This window comes from Dermacentor andersoni, chromosome 11 (genome assembly GCF_023375885.2).
Source record: "Dermacentor andersoni chromosome 11, qqDerAnde1_hic_scaffold, whole genome shotgun sequence".
Taxonomy (NCBI): domain Eukaryota; kingdom Metazoa; phylum Arthropoda; class Arachnida; order Ixodida; family Ixodidae; genus Dermacentor; species Dermacentor andersoni.
Window position 1 is genome coordinate 71,663,542 of NC_092824.1, and position 23,677 is coordinate 71,687,218.

Sequence of the window (23,677 nt, forward strand, 5' to 3'; positions counted from 1 at the left end):
AATCTTTTACCTCTATGTTTCGTGTTACTCTAATCACCACGCAGGTGAAGGAAAACAGTGAACTTGCCAGCAGGGTATAGAGTGCTTTGTTTTGCAACAATGCAGAAACAAGATCGGTAATGCAAATTTCGTTTTCGCTTTTGCAGTGAAAGTGTGGCGATAATTAACATTCCTTGGGTTAGATCTTCTACACATACATAAATACCCAAGAATGTATGGACATGGGAAGTGCCGTCGCCACAGTACAAACGGTAGTGCAACACAACACGTAATGCGGAGGTTGTGGGTTTGGCTCTCATTGTCAGCCACCCCCCCCCCCCCCCTCCCAAGTTGTTTTTTCCTCCATTTCCCTTTACCTTATCAATTTTACACCTCAATTAGATACAAATTTTCCCTACGCTTTCCTCTTCTTTATTATGTTCGTTTCATATGGTTCGGACTACCAAATAGGTGCAAACATTCTTACAAAGATAATGCCCTTAACAAACCAGTCCCCTCGGTTCCACTTCTTTTGCGTATAATACATGACAATCGGCTATTTTTGCTTCTGGTTTGGAGGTTAGTCTTTACGCAGTCTAGTCATGTAGCAGCTTTATTTTTTAATTTACAACCAGTGATGTTTTCCTAGTAACAAGCCCTTTATTGTGTCTAGGGCAGAAATACCTAATTATTTTCCTTTTCCATAACTGCCGATATTTTTTCAACAAATATGTATTTTGCTTTAATTGGAAAGTTGATCATACAGCAGCCTGCCATTCTTGGAAAGCTTGTTTGCCACCAGGCTTTCTAGAGGTGCCAAGCAGCTATTCATGCAGTTGTTTTCACAACGGTTGCAGTGATCTTATGTTTAAGACAATCCTAATAATCCGTGATAGTTGACTGTCTATTCAGTACAAGGGTGTTCCTAATTATACGAAAATAAATATTCCTGCTGTAAATATGTGCATCTTCATCAGCTCAATTCAACATGTAATACTTGCTATTTGTATTCGAAAAAGTCAATATTCAGTCGCCTAATATTTACATACTAGATTATGACAGCTCAAATTTTTCAATTGAAAGGTTACAAACACCGCACGATTCAGGAGAACACAAGCAACATAGTTTTTCTAGCATGAAAATGCACTCGGTCTACATATCCCTAAATTTATTGTGCTTCTTGATGTTCATGGTAGCAGAACTAGATTCTACGGAAAGCGCTTGGCCGCATGTTCATAACATGGAGCTGACAATTGCCAGAGCTTAGTACAGGTCCAATACCACATTTTCACCCTTGATCTGCGTGAAAGCTGCCATGAAGTACTGATTGGTCTGAAAACTGTAAGAAACAGAAGCAATTTGTTCAGTCACGCATGAATGAGCTCAGCCATTCTGATAGTTACGCCTTTTTTTTTATGTAGTCAAAATGCCTTATTCACTTGCTGCATTCTAAATATGAAAGCAAAATGTATTCGATTTGGTTTTGGTAAATTAGCTCCGACACGCTTATGCACGTCTGCCAATCAAATGGATTTAGTGACACTGAATCCGCAGCGTTTAAACACATTCAAATAGGTTTCGTAAATAATAAAGAGACTTCAATTTTGTGAGCACAATGTGAAGGCTATGATGACCACTATGCTGGGAAGCACAATCAAAATGTGAAGGCTACCAAAGTGAAGGAAATTGGTGGTTCATGACCATGTGGTCATGGAGCCCATGCATCGTACGGCGAGTTTCAGCTACTTGCATGTAGCTTTTGAATATCGGAGTGTAAACTGGAAGCCCATTTTTCGAGCAACCTATTTAACTGATAAGTTGTTAAGATATTGCCAACTGTTCATTCAAGTCATTAAAAAAATTGGCTCCTTGCTAAATAGAAAACTTTGCCGTAACCAGACAAAATGTTACCAAATCTCTGACAAAATCGCTAGTATGGCAACACTGATTAAGTGATAAGAACCAAATCTGATATTGTATTTTCAAAGATGGTTAGGTTAGGCAGCCCCAACAAGCACGGGATGATGCAAAAGAGGTGGTAGATTAAACTTCATTTTGGACTGCCCAGCGACAACTTTCTCAGAAATGCAAGCTCGCAAGACACATCCTGCAGGCATCTCGCACAGTAATGCACGGTAACCCTTAAGTGCTTAGTGTGGCTGGCCGAGCATAATCTCCTACAGCACGTGGCGGCGACGGCAGAAAGACAATCTTAGCTGCTCAAGCAGAGGATGCGCAATAAAGAAATCATACTTTTGCAAGTGGAATTCTGCGAGAAAACTTGGCACCAGCTGTTGCTTTGTAGATTTGTCAGTACAGTGCCCGCTTTCACAAGTGTGGGGGAGGGGCATACCCCCCCCTCACACACAGACACACCAGTAGATATGCAGATGACAAGCATGGTGTCACACACGCACGGGCAAATATAAGCACGTCTCACTCGATGACCGCGAGCACTCGCTGTCACAATGCTGGCGTGAAGAGTTCTGGCAGGGACAACTGAAAGATTCGTGCTGTCCATAGCTTCATTGTGGGAACCCGTTTCATGGGCAGATAAACGAAAGCAGTGCGGTTAGTGGAGATGCCAGACGCCCCTTATCAGGGGCTAACTCGGTTTCGAGGCCATTTGCCACGCGTTCGCGTGTTCCCGCTCATATTGCTCACGATAGTACATGCCATGTGGCATTAACCTCTGCAGTCTCTTTATTTGATAACCTCCCCAGACCGATCGCCTCCAGCACATTCACCGCTTTGCTTCCGGGAGGACGCGCACTAATAGGTGAACCACAAATAACTGACAGCTGCTGCCAGCGCATTTCCTGCTCATTGTCGCCTAGCTTTTTACGGGAGTGAGCGTTCAGGCGCTGTTAAGCCACGCGCGTCGCTTTGACCACCGTATACCCAGAAGGTAAATAACACCGGCGCTGTGTCACGCAGTCTCAAACGCGTTACTATGTTGCACGTGCAAGAATGCGCGCAAAAGTGCGGCAGCAGGCAGTGACTACATATCTGCAGCAACATTTCCTGAGACATGAGGTCATTCATGACATCCGATATAGTGACTTAACGGGCGCGACGTGCGCACTCAAAGGAGTCCTGCAGTTCCGAAACTATATGGATGTCCCCGTGTCGCGGTTTCAAGCGATTACAACGCGACAGTCGCGTGATGTAGCGAACCTGTTCACTGCTAACAGAACATACCTCGTGTCCAGGACGCATAGCGAGATTACCACGTCTCCAATGATGTCGTCTGCGTCCACTGATTCATGAGGCTATGGGCTACGAGGACCACGACAACAGCGAACCGCTCCAACGGCGGCCGGGGACGGTTCCGACGGCTCACCGCCCGTCGCGTTCGCGCGAATATTCTCGATTCTGATTGGATGTCATCACGTAGACGTCACTTTCGCGCCATGCAATTTTAGCGCCGCATAGCTGTACAGGAATAATCTAAAAAGCTGAATTAAAAGCACATAGGTGTTTCTTCCATTTCATTCTACAACCTGCTCTTTATTTTTATTTTGCGTTCAGTTATTTTAGTTTGGAGGGCTTTGGGACGTGATATTTATGCAGCTTATGCAGACGCATTGAATTTATAGTTCGCATCAGTTCGCAGACCATTCACAACCAAAGGTTTATTCGATTCAGCGAAGTTTCCCTCCACCTCCTGCACCAATTAACGGTGCATTGCACCTAGGGCTTCGAGTCCCCGAGGTGCACCCTGCATCCCCGTGTTCGAGCGAGCGGGGTGCAAGGCAAGGTGCTGCCGCGGTGCAGCGCACCCATGTGCACCCTTGAATCTTGCAGTGGCGGGGTGTGGTGACAGCATGGTGACATGGGTGCAAATTAGAATTTGCCCATAAGCTGCTGCCACCTGGTAAGCTCGTAGACAGGCACACGATGTTCATAGTGCTCGCTAGGTGGTCTATCTTCGGCAGCGACGACTCTCGGAATGTTGCCGGTCGGTCGGCACGGGAAGCATGGATTGCGGTGATTTAGATGAGGTATGTGAAAGTATTTGCGGCTTGTCACTCTATGAAGTGTACTGCATATGAATATTTAACGCTAAATTAGTTGAAGTGCATGCACGCTTAGTTATAGAATATTTAATTTTGCTAGATATACAGCCCTTTCCTGAGCACTGCTCAGCGTTCCGTATCACATGGTCAGCACCTCACATCTAGGGGCGTAAACAAGGTTATTGCGATCTCCTTGCCCCATTAGCTCGGTACGTGCCTTTGTAAGTAATACGTAAACGTTTAACGTTGCATGCACTTATTCTTCTAGCGTTATTTGTAACATTGCTGGTAGGGGCACGAAACTGGCAAGCCGCTGTCAACCGGTAATATAGCATATCATGTTTGCGCACGTCTGTCTTGAATACGTGTTTTTATTTCATATCAGCGTATTTGCTGCCTTCGTCGTTGTTGAAACCGCCGCTCGCGACGTCGTTTAGCAAACTGCGCACAACTTACCTGTGCGCTGGTGTACGGGTACAACGTAGCGGTGTTTCTCCTACAGGTTGCGTGCCATGCGGTTGCGCCCCGTTGCGCCCCGTTGCGCCCAGCGAAAGCTGTTTGCTCGGGCTCCGAGCGCTGTTTTTAAAACTGCGTCCAAGCCTCACAAAATTTGTGTCGATGTACAAGAATAGCTGCGTATTGACTGATACGAAAGAGCAGAAGTATCTTCTGGACGTGCACAACGACAACAAGTATCAGCGCCTTCCGAGAAACCGAAACCGTACCGTAGTCTGCTACGAAAACTTGTTCTCGGGAAGTGGTACTTTGCCAATTTCAGACGTAGCGCGCAAAGCCGTATGCGAAAGCTTACTCTTTCTTGAAATATTGGTAAAATGTGGTTTCTTGTGGGGTTTTTTTTTCTTTTTTTTTTCTCCCCGCTTTGCAGAAACGGTCGCGTAAACTGTGGTGACCAACACATGGTACTGACTACGCTCCGGGTACTCATTTTTTGCGTTAAATGAAAGTCCTAGACATAGTCCTAGACATATAAAGCATTAAAAAATAGTGACAAGCCTCAGAGCGCCGTGAATAATTTAGTAGAACAGCCTTTTTTTTTTTTTACAGACAGTTTCGGTTTCGTTTCCCAGGGGATCGAATACCCTATCATGATGACAGGCACAGTGTGTGGTCCCGTGGGGGCAGGGTAGTGCGACATTTTGTCACTCGTAGAGCTGTGCACGGGCCGCAATTCTGAGCCCGCGCCCGGCCCGGGCCCTACACTACCACAGGTGGCCCGGTCCGGCTCGACGCTAAAGAAGCCTGAGTTCGCCCGTCTCGGTTAAGGCCCGGCCCGGGCGCGGCCCGACCTGCAGTAAGGCGACGCCGGCACAAAAAGAAACAATATCAGGAAAATCAGTTTATTTAAATGACCTTATAATGTTGAACTCTTGCATTCCAAATGACAAAATCGTGAATATATACAGATTTACCTTATGCGAAAGCATACTTTCGCATAAGGTACGCAGTCAATATCGGGGAGCCCGACCCGTCCGTCCGAGACATAGAAAGCCTGGCCCAGGCCCCGCCCAAGCCCGGCCCAAGCCCGAGTAAGAGAATAAGAGTAAGCGAGTAAGTAAGAGTAAGAGGGCTTGGCTCGGGCCCGGCCCGCGGGCCGGGCCAGGTCCGGGCTTTCGGGCCGGCCCGAGCCCGTGCACAGCTCGATCTAGTCACCCGATCGCTCGGTTATGTGGCTCGGTCGGCCGCTATGCTGCTACATCGGCCCCTACGAGGATAGTCTTACATGATAAGGGTTTGCATGCGAGTCACTGCTCCGTGGCATAGTCAGAATAACGGCCTACAGCATCCTTTATAGTGCGAGCGGTGTGCTCTTGCGCTGTCTGACGACTCCACGCGTCCACCCTCGATCATCTGATGTCGCCCGCGGTTTCCCTGGGTTTCTTCTTGTTTGTTTGTTTGTTTGTTTTGTTTTGTTTTGTTTTGTTTTGTTTTTTCGGCCACTGACCTATCTGTTGAGCTTGTCACCAAGGGAGACTATCTGCTGGGCATAGTTGTTGAAGTGAATTCGAATGAACAGCTGCGTTTTTGATTCCGATTTTGAGCTTCTCTAACGAAAAGGTGGGTTAATTGCTTCTTGCCAGCTGGCTACCCTTTGGCGGTCGTGAATGCTGTACCCGAAACACTGGTGCAAAAAAAGTAAAGCAAAAATGGGGAAAGGCGGATGCCCAACGTCCGAAGTTTAGGCTGCAGAAGTGGTGCCACATAGTTACTATATTTTTTTTTTTTTTGCTAGTGAATCTGTAGTAACACAATTACCCAAGGTATCACACGTAGAAGCTTAAGTAGGTTGCTAATAACCCCCCCGACACGATGTGCCTCTTTATTTTAGCAGCCCGGCCCTATAGCGAGCTTTCAAGATTGCGCCCTTGCGTATATGAATGGGCTGCACACAACCTTATGTGGCAATGAAAGAGCTACGTAGGCAGAGCACATTGAGTGAGAGCGCTCTTGGGAAAACTAGTGAGAAAATAGCATCCGAAAAAATGTCGTCCGCTCTGTAGCTTAAGCTGAGGGAGATAAAAAAAATGAAGTTATTTACAACAGCAATGATTCGGCAAAATGCACCACTGAGTTTTAAATTTGAGTGGAGTTGAGCGAGCACTTACGAATAGTAAGTATCGAATAGTCGCAGACGCAATCATTTTACAGCAGGAATATTTGTTCAACTGCCCTTTCAACGTTTGCGCTAGAAACAGGGGGAGCAGGAAGTTCCAAAATGACAGGGATTCGACAATGTTACTGATTTCATAGCTCTTATAGTTCGCATAATCACTCATAAGCTGGCTCATATGTCTTCAGCTTCAAGAAACACTGGCTTAAAAAACGGCGCATACGTTTCGAACGCGCGCGGCCGGTAGCTCATGCTTCACATTCGGATTCACAGTTTGAGCACTGTACCAAAACGATTCACTGGTGCACTGGAGTGCATCGCAAAGGTTCCTCTCAACTGTCTGCCTCCACTTTTTAGCGACGGCAGTGTATAATATCCATGAAGGTCTGTGACAGTCGTTGAGCGGTCGTTCTCGTCAAGGAGACACTTGCGACACCTGATGTGAAGACCTCAGGTGAGTCACACCATTGACTGAGGAGCGCGTGCAAACGAACCCCCAATATGGGGTAAACCTGGTGTACCAGGGTACTCTCTGCCTCAAGTCCCTTAATATTGACGCGTGTATTCTATGCAGACGACGACGACGATGGGAGCACTAACGGACTCCGACGCATCAGACGCGATCAGTACCCCGCACCTCCACCAGTGTCGCGGCACAACGCGGACAGAACACAGGGAGACGTTCTTCACGAACAACAGGACAATCTGTTCAAAAACAAAACAGAGCAGAGACACGTCTTCTTCGTCATCAACCAATCCATCTCTGACCCACCATAGGCGGAGTCCGTTAGTGCTCCCATCGTCGTCGTCGTCTGCATAGAATACACGCGTCAATATTAATAATTAAAAAAATGATGCACAGCACACGGATTCGTCTTAAGGACCAGCTTAATCAGCAAGTCCTGCACAACTTTTCAGGCAATGAAACAAGAGCTTTGAGCTTCTCACACTTCTTTTCATTGACATCGTCGCTCCTCAAGGACAAAATGGCACTCCAATAGTCCGGAACATCTTCCATGGATATATAGAAAGAGAACCACCTAGACGGACATACAGCCTTCAGCGACTTGATTGTCATGCCCGTGGCCACGCACACAAGACTATACTTACGGTGCAGCTCCCGCGACGACTTCAACAGGGCAGGAAAATGTACAACAATATCGTGAACTACCTCAGTTAAGTAGGTGGCACGGATCTTTGAAGTGAAGTGCCTTGAAATCGGATCTGGAGAGTTGCAAGTCCTTGTGGAGCTTCTGCATGTAGGAAGCTGAATCGGAGCACAACGCAGGCTACGTCGGCTAAGGCCTTTCTAACCTTCTGAAGAGCGGTTTGTATCAACATGCCTATTGGTACAGCGTTACACTGCTGAACTACGTGCAAGTCTATCATGAGGGTCCCACGTCCAGGAAGCTCGTCGTCGTGGAAGGTTGCAAGCACCACCACTGCCGGTCGTCCGCGGAGTGCAGCGACTCGTCGATGGTGATGGAAATGGGGCGGTCTTTCATCGAAGAGCTTATCGTCGCAACGTCTTTCGCACTGAGCTCATGTAGGTTATTCCGATATAGTTGATCACTTCACTACCTGGCATGCGTGCCACCGGACGCTTGATTCGAAAGAGGCTGATGAGGTCCATCATCCTGGTGCAGTGGAATCCCAGCATGACAGAGCGCGCGGGCGGAATGTCATCCTTGTCTTGTCTGTTGGATCGGGCCCGTGTGATGCATTCTTCCAGCGAGCTTTGCCGTGACGAGTTGCCTAAGGGACAGGAATAACAAGACGGTGGAACAAATTGGATTGCGACCACGTGAAGTATGTTAAGACACCTGGCATAGAAGGAAGCGTGCACAATAAACGGAGAAACCGTGTCAGTCTGTACGAAGCATGCTAGGTACTCTTTCACATAGTTGTGGATTCAGAGCACCAACAGTTAAAAAAAAGGGACTCACCTTGTCTAGACGGCTTCTTCAGCTGGACGTGGCGTTGTGATTGTAGACGCTCCTCAATTCTCAAGGGGGCCCCTACCGTTGGCAACGCTAACTCTCACAGGACAAAACTTGCAAACAATGACTCCTTCAGATGACGTTGACCCTTCAAGATCACTAAACTCCTTTACGTAGTCGCTGGAACGCTTTTGTTTCCTTCCCATTTTGCTTGCCCAAAATTTTTGTTCACGCACTAGAGAAATGCGTCATGTGAGCATGCCATGCTTTCCGCCAGCAGGCTTTCCGCGCTCGATGCTGTCCCCTGGCACTCGAGTGCCGTCAAGGGACCGTATATGAAGATGTCGTCTCGCGCTCCCGGGGGCGACAAACCCTTTGTTGAATGTGCGAAGGGTGCAGTCCACGAAGTACTCTTCACGTGAAGTAAAGTTTATATCGGCCAAACCGCCTGATGTGTCATTGACGCTTGTCCTGTCTAGTCTTTTTGGATCGTCCTTTGAGCGCTATGCTTACAGTGTGAACCGCTTAGAACATGCTCTTTATCGAAAGGCTTTCGGTAAAGAACGTAACAGGGTCATATTGGCCGTTAAAATCGGAGTTTATCGGATAAGTCCGAATTGTCAAAAATTTTACAGGGAGAGGTTATCGGGGTTTTCTTCGGATTTATCCGAAAACACGGAGCCCTACCTTAATTCACTCCGGTGGTGGACGCTTTTACAGCGCCACCTCGCCCTCGACCCTAAACACTGCCAAGAAACTCCACTCTCCGTATGCCGCTAAGGGCACGCTCTGCGATTTATGGTGCTCGCAAGAGCCAGTGCGCAAGAACCCCTTGCCGCTCCCTTTATCGCAGAACCGCGTCCCGCCACCGCCTTCCCAAAGCAGGCTTTGCAGGCGTTATCAGGAAGTGACTCGGGTGCGAGCCAACAGCACATCATCATTATCCTATTTTTATGTCCACTGCAGGACGAAGGCATCTCCCTGCAATCTCCAATTACCCCTGTCTTGTGCTAGCCGATTCCAACTTGCGCCTGCAAATATCCTAATTTCGTAACCCCACCATTATACGAGGCAACAAAACTGACAAAGAAACCCAGTAAAGACAATGCAGTGTGTACCCGCCGTGGTTGCTCAGTGGCTATGGTGTTGTGCTGCTGAGCACGAGGTCGCGGGATCGAATCCCGGCCACGGCGGCCGCATTTTGATGGGGGCGAAATGCGAAAACACCCGTGTACTTAGATTTAGGTGCACGTTAAAGAACCCCAGGTAGTCAAAATTTCCGGAGTCCTCCACTACGGCGTGCCTCATAATCAGAAAGTGGTTTTGGCACGTAAAACCCCATAATTTAATTCTTTTTAAGGCAGTGTGCGTTTCAACGAAACAAAAAGAATGCATACATGATTTAACCAAGATAAACCTTCACAACGACCTTACAACGCCTATGCTACCAGTGCCCACACAACTAGCTATATCAAACGAGAAGAAAGGGGGTTAACCGAGGGGCCCGATTTTTGTTAGTCGTATCATAAGATGCCAACAAACACTGACACCAAGGACAACATAGGGGAAATTACTTGTGCTTAATAAATGAAATAAAGAAACGATAAATTGATGGAAATGAAAGTGTATGAAAAAACTTGCCGTAGCTATACCATCCCACAACCTTCGCGCGAAGGTTGTGGGATCGTTCCCCATCTGCGGCAAGTTGTCTTTTCTTCCACTTTCATTTCCACCAATTTATCGTTTCTTTATTTCAATTAGCTATATAAGGTACAAATGATCAGTTTTAAAAGCTTGATCGCTGATTTATTGCAAATTCTGGGGTGATTTAACGGTAAATGCGAGAGAAGCGCGTTAGACATTACGTCGCACATATTCGAGGTCCAGGATCCATGATTTAAACCGCGTTCACCACATTGCAAAGTCTTCAAGAGCTCACTCGACCCATGTTCGGCCTCTTCTGGGAGCGATGTGCAACTGACGTTGGTCCGGAGCTGACCACCGGCAGTTGCGCTGTACATACATACATACATACATACATACATACATACATACATACATACATACATACATACATACATACATACATACATACATACATACATACATACATACTCTTGGCTCACACTTTCTTTCCGCTTTGACACGCCTCATGCTGACGCATTAAAAAACCGGGAAAGTTATCATTTCAGCCACTTTTACGGCCTCGTTGCAATCAAGCTCTACAAGAATTAACGCTTGCTTTATGACGAGCCTAAAAGCGCCAAATAAATGTTTGTTAAAAACGATACGAAGTCGTGGGGAAAAAAAAGACACTTGGACTTATGTGCCGTATACACACCTAAAAGGGCCCGTTGCTAGGAAAAGAACGCTGGTTGTAGCGTAAAATATCGACACTTTTCGCGGAGCTGTTTGTTCTACAGAAACGAGATGGCGCTTTCGGCGGCTCGCCGCACGTGGCCTCAGAGCCCGCGCACGAATACGAAACTACCGCTTCCACCTTGCTTCTATGCTATCAGCTATCGGAAATACAACCGAGTTTTCGCTAGTTTATCCGGTGGATAAAACTACTATCCTTACTTCGTATAGCTGTCTGTGCTATCGCAATCGATGCTTCGCCTTTCGGGCAAGTCTCGTCTGACTACGTTTCGGGTGAGACTGCCTACAAGAAATTAGAAAAATATTTTACGGTCTCATCGTCCCTTCAGATAGGACACGTAGGTGAGGGTGCCACACCAGTCCTGTGTATATAAATAAAAAAAAATATTAAAGAAGCTTATGCGACAACGTAGCCTACTAATAGCTACTTAGCTATTTCTCGTTTGGCATACATCACTGTTCCAAGGATACAGTAAGTGTATTTCTTTACAGTGCGTTTCAGGAGGGCCCGCCTCTTTTTTCTAGCGCTTCTTTCGTCGGGGAGGAATTTACTTTTACTGTTTGGCTTGGTCCTATGAGAGCATTGAGCATGCGTAAATAAAGATGCCGCCAAACGGACGCCTCAGGAGAGCACATGAGATCTATATAAGTCTCATCTGCCAGACCGCGAGGGAAGTGAGAGTGTAATACGATGTGTAATAAACAACGTGTCATTATTTAGCACACTTTTGGCGACTTCTCTAGACCAGCAGAGGGGAAACGGAGACACCGAGGTCGTAACCCGGACTGGTCCATGGGTTAGGGGTTCACCGACGCCTCCATAGTTCATGGATATAGCGGACAACCGCTCGTGTATGGGAACGCCTCTCTGTGCACTCCCCGGTGGCCATAACCCACGGACCACCTTGGTTTCAGTTTTAATCCTCTCGTTGTCCCTTGAGTGCCTGCCGGAGATCCTGGCGCCGCCGGCTTTGGTTTAATGTCAAATGCTCCCCTGAAGTGTCTGTTTGCCGGTGTTATTTGTACTTGCGCAAGATATATGGTCTGATTGCACCAAATCGCACACAGTAAGGTGAAGGCCTTCCCGCAGAAATGAGCGCGAAAGAACAGGCGGGCCTTGCTCGAAAGTACTGCGTAATGAACTGCTCCATCTAGATCGAGTTGTCAAATGTAAGCACATGCATACCTTCCTCGCGCAGACGCATGCGGTCCATCCGAGGTACAGTATCCCTTGAAGTATATATTCAGCGATTGCTCGAGTGACCGAAACTAAGTATTTAGGTGTGACTTTTCGTACGATTTATCGTGGAATCATCCACATATATTCGGTATCATCTAAAGCAGGACGCATGCTTAACTTTTCTACAATACATTAAGTTCTACATATAACCACTATCCGTCCTGTGTTGGAATATACCTTATATCTTATAATAACCTTGTACGCACTCTTGAGGCCATAAAGAACTGACCTGCATGTTTCGCCACGAACGAATGCACGTTTCAAAGCAGCGTCAATGCGTTATATAAAGAACTCACTTGGCTGGGCTACATCTGCATCGCGTCGCCCTTATTCTCGAATTTATTTTTCAGGAAACTTGCTTAGATCGCACTGCACTAAATAATGGCGCTTACTTTAAGCCGCCCACGTATATCTCACGCCGACTTGACCATATGCATAAGACATTCCATCTCGTACGCTTACTTTCAAGAAATCAGTCTTTCCCCGTACCACAAGTTATTGGAATCGACTCCCCCCGTGATGTCATTTAAGCTGCATGTGTCGGCGAACTTTTCGCTGATGCGCGAAACCGTGTATGAGTTGTACCAATGTGTTCGTTCAGTTCATACGTGTGCTTGTCTGTTATTTTGTCTCTGTCTTTTGTATTCATGTCTGTACTTGTTTTGTGCTTGTAAGTTTATGTTATAAGGATTTCTGTACTCGTAGTTTTGATATTAAATATTCCATCACGCACGCAATATTGCGTGCAATATTTTTGTGCATGAGCGCTCTCTTGTGGCGGTGAACTTTTCGCAGAAGTGCAAAACCTTGTGCGAGTTGTAGTAATATTCTCATTGTTCAGTTCATGTGTGTATGTTTCTGTCTTCTTGTATTCGTGTCTGTACTTGGCTGTTGTTTTGTATGTGTGTCTGTAAATTTGTGTTATGAGGATTTATGTATAGCCATTGCCTGTATTTTTGACATAATCTTCAATCTAGTGCAATATTTCGGTGTATAAATGCTAAATTACCTCCTTACTGTAATGCCCTCTGGGTGAACAAAGGTAAACTAATAAATAAAAAAATTGATAGTCATTCCAATACATTCCGTGATTTTAATCCACTTTATTCACCTTCATTCACTTTACTTCACCTTAATTCACTTTACTTCATCTTTAGTAACCCTACCGTAACTTGTTCTAACTTTAATTCACTTTACTGTAATTCAACTGAATTCACATTAATTACCCATAATTACAACAAATTAACGTTGTTCTATCATTAACTATCTTTTTGCATTACTACTGAGTTCATACAAAGGCGCTGATGACGTCACCTACTCCCCATTGGCTACGCCGTCATGTGCCGAACGACGCACGCATTAGGCCACACGTTCACTCAGCCAGATGGCTGCGACGTGACGCGTGCACTGATGCACGCACTAGGCTCAACCAGAACCGTGGGGCTGCCGTGGCGTCGGGAAGCGTGCTCGTCTCGCACCCCGAAGGCATCGATTCGAGCAAACTATTCTCTGTTGAAAGATTGTGCGAGAACCCCGGTACGGGTTATTGCAAAATGTCCCCAGAACTAGACTGCAGCAAGCTCTCTGTGGCTTTCGTCTTCGTCGCCTGATGAGCTTCGTGATCCGACTTTCGTCATACCGCCATCGTCACGCCTTCTACCCCGGCCCAGTAACCCATGTTGTCTATTATAGCTTGAGTCATTAGGTATGTAGTCGTGGTCATGATGCCGTCGCGGTAGTTGCATCGTCGTCGTTCTAGCATTGTCGTCCGACTCTCGCCATGCCTTCGTCATCACACCATCTTCTTCGTACAGTTATGCGTTCCTTGTCACGCTGCCATCGTGGTGCCGTGGTGGCCGTCCCGTCGTAGCCACTCCAGCTTCGTCATCCGACTCTCACGCCATTGCCGTACACTTGTCCTCATCCAGTTGTCATGCCACGGTCGCCATTGTGTCGCCGTCGTGCATACGTTGTCATACCGTCGTCGGGATGCCGTCGTGGTTGGTCCATTGTCGTTATTATAACTTCGTCATCCCACTCTCGTCGAGCCATCATCGTCAAACAAGTTGTCGTCATGCGGTCATCGTCAAGCTGTCGTTTTACCATCGTCATCACTTCAGTAGCGTCATCCCATTGTCGTTGTGCCGTCGTCGTCAGGCGGTCGCTTTCATGCATCCTTTGTCAGAGCGTCATCGTGACGTTGTGGTCGTGCCATCATCGTCACTCTAGATTCATCATCCGACTGTGCTCATGCCGTCATCGTCACCCCATGGTCACCGTAAATCGCTCGTGATACAGTCGTCGCGCCACTGTCGTCACACACGCGTAATCTCATTGCATCATCATACCGTTGTCATGCCATCGTCGTGATGCCGTGGCGGTCGTTGCCGTCGTCATTCCAACATCGACATCTTACTCTCGTCGTTCTCTCGTCTTCAGATATCGTCGTCGCACATTTGTCGTCGTACCATCGTCGTCATGCCGTCGACGTCACATTGTCGTACCGTCGTCGTCACTTGTATAATGCAATCCCATTGTAGTCGTGCCTTCGTCGTTTAGGCCTTCGCGGATCCATCGACGCCATTTATCGATCGTCATTCTACCGTAATCATGCTGTCGTCATACCGCCGTGATTATGCCGCTGTTTTCACGCCATCGTCATCATCGCGTCGTCGTCACAGAGTCGCTATCATGCATCCGTTATGCCGTCATCGTCAGGCCGTCCTAGTCACGTGATCGTCGTCATTCCAGTTGAGTTATCCGTCTGTCGCCATCACGCCATCGTCATCATACACTCGTCGTCGTCCCATAGCCCTCATGTCGTCGTTATACCATCGTCATGATTTAAGAATTACCATCTAATTTCCTTCGTGCCGTCGTCGTTTCGTCCTGCCGTCGTGCACGCCGCCGCCTTTGTCGTTTCGTGGACGCCATTTTTTCTTCGTCAGAAAGTTGTCCGAATTAGGAAGACTTGTTGCCGCCATGCTCCTCGATGGCCTTGGCAATCGAGTGCCATAGCAAAGTGGGACGATGCAGGACATGGGGAACAGCGCGAACAAGCGCAGGACAAGTAGGGGAACGCACACCAGCGCTGACTGACGACTGAGTTCTTTATTTTGAAAGGAACGCACATGTACGCCTGAAGAAAACAAAAGCACGTCACTGCGCATGTCAACAAGAGTGAGACACCGAATAGTTTTCCCCAGAATTACTGCGGTTGTTAAGATATGCTAGTTCTGCCTCAGTCAAGGCAAAAGACGGAGTGTTGACGCAGGAGGCACCATTCGCTGCCCATAGCAGCAGCCACAAAGATTTCACTTGCACGAGCGTCATTGTAGCGCTTGCGGATCGCGCACTGTAAAAAGTCAGGGCTTTTATATAGTACGGCACACATCACACATTCACTGTAGTGTAAGGCCAAGTTGCTGCCCGTACCAGAGCTGAGCAAACGACCAGCCTGTCCAATGTAGGAGTGTCCACAGGGAAGATGCACTTCGTACGCCACCCTGCTGGCTTCACACTTGACGAATGGTGTGGCGTGCTTCTTTTTTTACAAGCGGTTTGTTGAGATTTTTCGTAGTTGACCTGTCGACTTAGTCGACGTAGCTTATTAGGCGCCGACAAGAACTGGAATATGTCGCATATAGCTGGAGGGACATAAGTCACATAATGAACACTGCAGATTGTAACTAAGCTTGACTTCAGGAATATACGGTGTGTGGCTACGTTGCTCAAATGCTGATCGCATTACCGTCGACAGTCATTGTGAAATGAGTCCTGTCGTTCTTCTTTTTTTTTTTTTTTTTCTGTCTGCGGGCTAGCTGCAGAGGCACGCTGCAGTTCCTTAGCGAATGTATGAGGCATATAACTTGCTCAGCAACTTCAATAACTTATTCATTAAATTAAGAAGAATGCCTCGCTGTTTATTTACTCGTTTCTAGTGACCTTACTAGTGACCGAACGTAAAGTTGGAAAACGGCACGTTTTTGTATTATTGAAATTAAAAGAAAGAGACGGTAGTCACCATATAATTGTGACGGCTACTGCTTTTCGCATAGCGGTAAAAGCAATATAAAAAATATATGTAAGAAAATGAAAAGAAACCAGGTCATAGGGTCAGAAATCCACAGCACCCGGTCCTATACACCCACGAACGAAAGGGTGCTTCTTGCATTAGTCAAACAGTGAAAATAAGTTGGTCTTTTTTTTTTTTTTTTTACTGTACGGACTTCATGCAAACTGCATATTTGGTTAGTAATTAGAGCGTATTCGATATTCGGAGGTTGTCTTTCTCGAATGTTCGTGTTCGATTAGACTCTGGAATTTCACTATTCGAGCACCCTTAATTATTATAGTCCGTAATGTATAATTATGTCCAAATGACATGTCACGGTGGGCCTCCACTATCGTACAATATATATACCACTCAATCCAGACCCCGTAATTACTTATCATTACTGAAATTATTACGTTTTATTACGGAAAATTCATCATCACCAGCCTATTTTATGTCCACTGCGGAGAGAGTCCTTCGTCCTGCAGTGGACATAAAACAGGCTCATAATGAATTTTGAGTAATAAAACGTTGTTGCAGCGTCATCGTGCGCCATCGTCATGGTCATGTTCCATAATCATCGCCGCGGATCTCGGTGGCTCGGCTCGCGGGCCATAAGCAAGAGGAGAGAGAGAGAGAGCTTGACTGTGAACAGGAAGAGGCGCTACTTTCTGCAGCCCTTTAGGGAGCACGACTCAGCGCCTTGGGGAAGGGGACGTAAAAAAGAGAAGAGAGAAGGTCGCGGCGATTGCAGAGCCCGGTACCGTTAGTACAGTTTACTAGTACACTGTACCGTTAGGTACCGCTGTCAGCGGTAGCCATGCGGCGCATTCACAATTTACACGACAGCCAGCCCCGTGTCCTCCAGGAACGTAAGAAGGTGCCTGAAGGCGAAGCCGTGGTGCCAGCCGGGAAACAGCAGCTGGAATGCCGAGGCCGCTGGCAGTCCGAGGCGTGGCCTCGGTCGGACTACACGCCGCAGCTCCTCTCGCCGCTTCGATATTCCCGAATAAAAATGCACTGAGCCGTGCTGCCTGCAGGGAAGCACAAGTAGCGCTCCTACTATGCAACCCCCCCTCTCTCTCTCTCCCGAGTAAATTTGGCGACGACGGCCCGCCACGTCGGTTGCCCTCGCCCCCCCCCCCCCCCTCTTTTTTTCTTTTTTGGTGGTGTACAAAACCCGACGTCTGTGACGTGATCCGGTTCCCGAAATCGGTTCCGCCGCATTCAGCCGACAAAAGTGTAGCCTTTAAGATCCGCATTTGACGTGGGTATTTGGGCAGCACCTATTATGCTTGCGCTGACGTCATCCTAGGCGTCATGTTGGCGAACCAGCACGGCTGGCCGGTGAGCATCTGCGTTCGTTGGCGTCTCGCGTGTCTGCAGCGTATTCCAACATGGCCGCTAGGTCGGGGAGGGGCCTTAACTCTTTCCTCCAAGGAAGCAGGCGCCATAATGGAGAACCACCACGGTGAGGAGCTGCGTCCGTGACATCACTTATTTATTTATTTATTTATTTATTTATTTATTTATTTGCAAACTGTTTCTGTCTTGCTCTGTGCTATACCCTCCTACAGCTCTTGCAATGGTACCACGTCGTCCCATGACGTCATTCTCACGAGCACTGCCATTCGTATCCAAAATTGCAATGTTTTTCCGAACCTACCCTGCTGTGACCACTGTGCTGTCATGAGTGCCACCCTTTGATTCGTAACCAGACGAGTCTAGCGAGCTAGAACTCTCCTAACTTTTCGTACGAATAGATTTCACTCGCCTAAACCATCTCGTCCACTTAGCTCCTCGGCTGGTCCTCACACCTGATGCCGCAATACGATCTGTGGCTCGCCATGACGCCTGCTATGTAGCATGCTAGGTCACTGGTTTGTTACCCGCCGGCGGCAGGATTGCGATGGGGACGTAACGCAAAATGTTTTTGTGCTTAGATTCAGGTGCACAATAAAGATTTAGTTGAACGTTAGAGGTGGTAACCTCACGTTCAAGACTTGGAAAAAAAAGAAAATCCCCTTGTCGAAACGTTGGCTCCAGCCTGAGGCGCCCCTCATTAGTTTGATCACTGTGGATCACTTGATGCAGTGAATGCAGCGGAACACGGTTTTGAAGACTAAAATTTTCCCAACAAACACGTATAGGCTACACACAAGTGGCCACACTTTGTAGCGTTATAGGGCATTAAATTAAATTATGGGGTTTTACGTGCCAAAACCACTTTCTAATTACGAGGCACGCCGTAGTGGAGGATTCCGGAAATTTAGGCCACCTGGGGTTCTTTAACGTGCACCTAAATCTAAGTACACGGGTGTTTTCGCATTTCGCCCCCATCGAAATGCGGCCGCCGTGGCCGGGATTCGATTCCGCGACCTCGTGCTCGCCACGGCGGCCGCATTTCGATGGGGGCGAAATGCGAAAACACCCGTGTACTTAGATTTAGGTGCACGTTAAAGAACCCCAGGTGGTCGAAATTTCCGGAGTCCTCCACTACGGCGTGCCTCATAATCAGAAAGTGGTTTTGGCACGTAAAACCCCATAATCTATTTTTTTTTTTTTTTTTTTTTGACCTCGTGCTCAGCAGCCTAACACCATAGCCACTGAGCAACCACGGCGGGTCGTTAAAGGGCATCGAATTCAGGAACGTGGCAGGAGTCCAACCAGCAACTCAGCCGACCGAATGGCTAGCTCAACATCCTTGTGTGAGACTCCGCCATCGTTGCCTTTTATTTCTGAACCTCTATAGCTCTCCTCCAATCCCAGAAGTCTGTTTCCATACCGGTCGCACGTGCTCTTGTACACCCTTATGCCAGCGTTCTTCTCTGCAATCTTTCCCCGGATGGAGGAAGGTTTTCCAAGGCTTCGGCCTGGGATTGGCCCTGGCAGCACCTATAGGCTGGGCCTGTGGACCGACGACCGAAAACCCTGGAACGTATCCCAAGTGCTTCGCGCCTGCTCCCGCAGTGGTTGTGCCCCCGAACTCTTGGACTGCATGTCAGGCACTACATGGTCATGGAAGAGGCCAAGCTCAGATTTAATGTCAACCGTTCACGGGGCGCCGGATCTGAGAACAAGAACTATTTCCACAGTCTAATCATGCGGCCTTGTATTGGGACTTCCAGCCTGTCCAGACCTACATTGTGTTGGTACAGTTTTGCCTGGTGCTGGCACATAGTTTGGAATTTCAACGTTTGCGCTGAACCAGCACATGCCGTGAACTTCTGACGCGCCGACTGACGCGCCGACTGGGCCAGAAGACTATGTACACTCTGTGGGTAAGGAACAATCTTGTTGTGCATACTGTTTCTGTATACCTTCGGCAAATCGCCTTAAAAGAAAAAAAAAACGTAGGCAGAAAAATACAACATATAGCTAAAACACGCACTGCCACTCTTATAGAAATTACTACCGATATCGCCTCATCGGTCGCAACTGCCGCCGCTGCCCAGTGACTGTGCATGAAGTGACTCAGCTGCGCGGACGAAGTCGCGGGTTCGATCCGCGCGGCTGCGGTAGCCGCGTTCCGATAAAGGCTGTATGTATGTGTATGAAAGCGCTCGTGCACGTGTGTACAGTCATTGAGATTACGTTAGTGACTAAATGAACACTGGAAAGCAACATACAGTAAGTGTTATTGGTAAATTACGGCTCTGTAATAGCGCAAAACTGCCCACTCTGAACGTGAGTGAAGACTAAGCCAGAAAAGACGCCAAATTGGGATACCATGGCCACGCCTCCACGGAGTTCCCGTGCCAGCTCGTCGTGATGTCAGATATTTTGACAGCCATTTGACGGCTCGAGCCTATGTTAATTTACGGGTAAACACGGACTACGTTGAGTCATAAGTAAATGATATAGTCGAGATAGCGATGTAGTCAACCGGCTGTTTAAAGGAACTCCTCGCTATTCTCGCGAGTTGCAGACAGACAAGTGTGGTGCGAAGATAACGCGACCGTTTCTGCAAGAGTATTGCGCTGATAACGGCTGATAATTGAAACGTGAAGTCCGCGCACACCCATCTCGGAGGAGCTGCAGCCGCCAGCGGAGATGACGTCACAGATGCAGCGCCATGCAGAGCACACCTGTAGCCGACAACTATGAAGGAGGAAGGAAAACGAGCATAGGGAGCATTACGTAACAAAATTGAAGCCAGCCCAGCCGGCGCAAGCATGTGATAACGTCACGTTTAGCGCGTTTAGCGTCTTCCACCACAGGCCGCGCTTGGCGCATGCTCAATATTTAAAAAAACAAAACAAAAAAGACAAACTGTTGCGCGACAGCGATCGGCGACTGCATGCCGGCCTCACATGCGCGTTCCAACCAATACGGTAAATGTGTTCGTTGCAACAAACGACCGAAGTTGCCCAAGCATATCGTATTTGCCGCGGTACAATATTGATTTATTCTTGGGCATTTGTATTTGTATACGCAGAATAAACGCATTTTGTTGGCAGTCAGTGCTCGTCCAGTGTCTTCTTTCTTGTCCTGGTTTTATTTCGGGTTTTATATATGTACATATACGTGTGAGCGCGTGCGTGCGTGCGTGCGTGCGTGCGTGCGTGCGTGCGTGCGTGCGTGCGTGCGTGCGTGCGTGCGTGCGTGTGTGTGTGTGTGTGTGTGTGTGTGTGTGTGTGTGTGTGTGTGTGTGTGTGTGTGTGTGTGTGTGTGTGTGTGTGTGTGTGTGTGTGTGTGTGTGTGTGTGTGCAGTTTTTCGTCCAGGTCAAGTTCGCTCTCTTTAATATTCTTCTTTTGACTGACAGCATTATGGGATTCCCTACGTGTTTTACTTGGCAGATTATTTAGCTAAATGATAGAGGCGTTTTTTTGTGCTTCTTTTTCTGTTATATAGGCGCATGATATATGTTAACAAAGTGTTTGCGGATTACAAGTGATGCACTATGCATGTACTTTACTATGCATGCACTTTTCAGTTAATAGACGTCCCTGGTCTACAAATATATTGCAGTTAGATTACACCGAACACTTATCAAAACCAATAAAAAAGTGTCAACAAACGATGATAATTCATTGTCAATGGCTTGAAAGTTAGCCTTCTTACAATCGCGTTGAACCTTCTTTTGTATGGGAGCCGCTGGAGCTCCTTAACTACGCAGTTTGGCCACATACGCACTCACCGTTGCTACCTGTGACGCCTGGTATACCCTCCGGGGTGATGTTTACGCTGCGCAGCTGTACCAGACCTAACGTGCTTGCTATCGCTGTCTTTGCTTCGTCCATCTAGCGAAACTAATTTAAAAAAAAAAAGGAAAGCTGCGCGCATCTATGGACTTGTATTTGTGAGTACACCGAAGCTGGCACTGCTTCTTAAAATACACTTTCACTTCGGTGTTACGGCTATAGAGTTGGGAAAACCTGGAGAAGAACGTTACTGAAATCTGGACGAAATTCGCACATACAACGCCATGTAATCTGGACAGGTTCCGGGACAGTGCCTGAGGCACCGAAATACGTTTAGTTATTATTGCTATTCTTATTATTATTATTATTCAGAATGTTTATCAGGCTCTGACCACCAAAACACATGTTGCTTTATTCTACATAAAAAAAAACATTGTTAAGAACATCTCGTGCGGCACTGCTATCTCAATCTGTGTCTGTTCCTTTAAGATGTGCTTTAAAAATTTGCCTGGTGAACAAAAGCTGTGGTCCGGTATAAATCCATAGGTTCTAGGAGACGCATAGGTGTGTCTGCACATGACAACTGCATGTAATGCTCATAGGGAAAGAGCTAAGGTGTGTGAAAGGGACCCAAACAAGTGCTAATTTTGTTCCTTGCATGGACTCAACGTATGCCACATTTGCGAGACTTGATAGCCAGCCCCATCGGTAGCTCTTGAATGGCTTCGCACTGTTGCGACTGGGGGTTCGAAGGCGTGGGATCCTCCTTCCTCGTGGAGGAGTGAGTGAACGTGAGGCTGGGTCCGATATTCAGGACGTTTTACAAACATGTTTACATTTACATATGTACAAGCAAATGCAAGGTAATACAGAAATGTTGATGATGAAGTGTGTAGTCGTCGATCACTCCCGCCGTCCGTTGCTCCTTTTATGCCTTGCGTGATCATTGTTCAGTCACTTCCCCCAATCCGGTGTCAGGGGACCGATGACATCAGGTCCCGCCAATCCAGAGGTCGGTTGCCCTTTCCCTAGAAAGGGAACTTGGTCGGAAACGCACGCACATCACTAGGCACAAACGGGGAAAGGAGGGGAACGTACGCCTACTCCGATCGTATTCTGACAGGCGATGGCCGTATCATCGCACTGACCGCGTCTCCGGCTTGCACATGCCAATTTGTGCGGCTGACAAGAGATGGCCGTATCATGCTAATTGCCCAAACCTCTCCTGAACGAGGTACTCCCGCGCTGGTCATAAATCATCCGCGTTGAGAACCATTTTGACGAGGCCGTCGGCCCGTTCCCCATAATCGTGCGAGCCGTGACCGGAGGTTGTCGCGGGGCGAACGGCCGACCACAACAGTACACTGGTATTATAGAACGTGTTGCGCACTACAGATACACACAAGACACAAAGTACTGCGCGGCCCGCAGGCACTAGTCAGAGGGAATTGCGGCAAACATCTCACGTTTCTCAAAGTGAGTGCCTGGAATGAAAATGAAGGTATACACACGTATATCGTGGCGATAACGTTAACTTTTCGCTTTTAAAGGGCAGCTTTCTGAAAGTGGACGCACACCCGTCATGAATCACTGCGGCAGGTACCGCATGACACCCGAATGTGTATGAAATAAATGTGGTACTTTTACAGTCCTTGCAATTCTAGAGGAACGAAAGGACAGTTTGCGGCAAAAATGATTCGAACGTCGTAGACATCACATTACTGTCATCTTCTTAAAAAAATACTGACAATTTTGGTAGCATATGTTTTCTGTTTTCTTCTGTATTCTGTTAGCCTGTTTTTCTGTGCAGAAAATTTACTGAATTTTACAGAAAAGTTTACTTTATTAAGAAAGTAACTTTTACTCCCCGCACGACTGCAGCTTTCAAGAAGTACAAGATAGTCAAATACTGAGATGAGGCTGTGACAGATTATACATGTACAGATAAGCGCGCTATACGTAGAACATATGTGACCGCCTGACAAGACATCTAGCGCCCAGACATCCGGTACTACGCGACACATCCCAGTATCCACTGTGCGAGTATGTATAGTCATGCTCTGAACGTCATGAACTCGCTCTGATTGCAGCTGTATATTCGGAAACTTAAGACATCTAGGCCCTCGCATACGAGATCTATCTCCCTATACTTGCGTGGTTGGAGAAATTGCGCACAAATGTTAATTGAGGATAGTAAAGGTACGAGCAAATCTCATTTCTCTCACAGTATTTGACAAATTCCTCATGTTGCTGTACCGGGACAAATTTCTGTTAAAAAGAAAATTGTCTTTC

The 23,677-nt window shown here is 47.3% G+C and overlaps 2 protein-coding genes across 2 annotated transcripts in view; one reads left to right on the forward strand and one right to left on the reverse strand.

Moving 5' to 3' along the window:
• Window positions 1–3,463, reverse strand: part of LOC126519804 (uncharacterized) — a 60,783-nt gene extending 57,320 nt beyond the window's left edge. Inside the window, exon 1 of the mRNA XM_050169108.3 lies at window positions 3,181–3,463. Within this exon, the coding sequence (XP_050025065.1) occupies window positions 3,181–3,198 (18 nt within the window). The 5' untranslated portion in view covers window positions 3,199–3,463. The remainder of the gene's footprint in view (window positions 1–3,180) is intronic.
• Window positions 3,464–3,901: 438 nt separating this feature from the next.
• Window positions 3,902–23,677, forward strand: part of Lk6 (MAPK interacting serine/threonine Lk6 kinase) — a 117,824-nt gene continuing 98,048 nt past the window's right edge. The window contains exon 1 of the mRNA XM_050167900.3: window positions 3,902–3,983. Coding sequence (XP_050023857.1) covers window positions 3,960–3,983 — 24 coding nt within the window. The 5' untranslated portion in view covers window positions 3,902–3,959. The remainder of the gene's footprint in view (window positions 3,984–23,677) is intronic.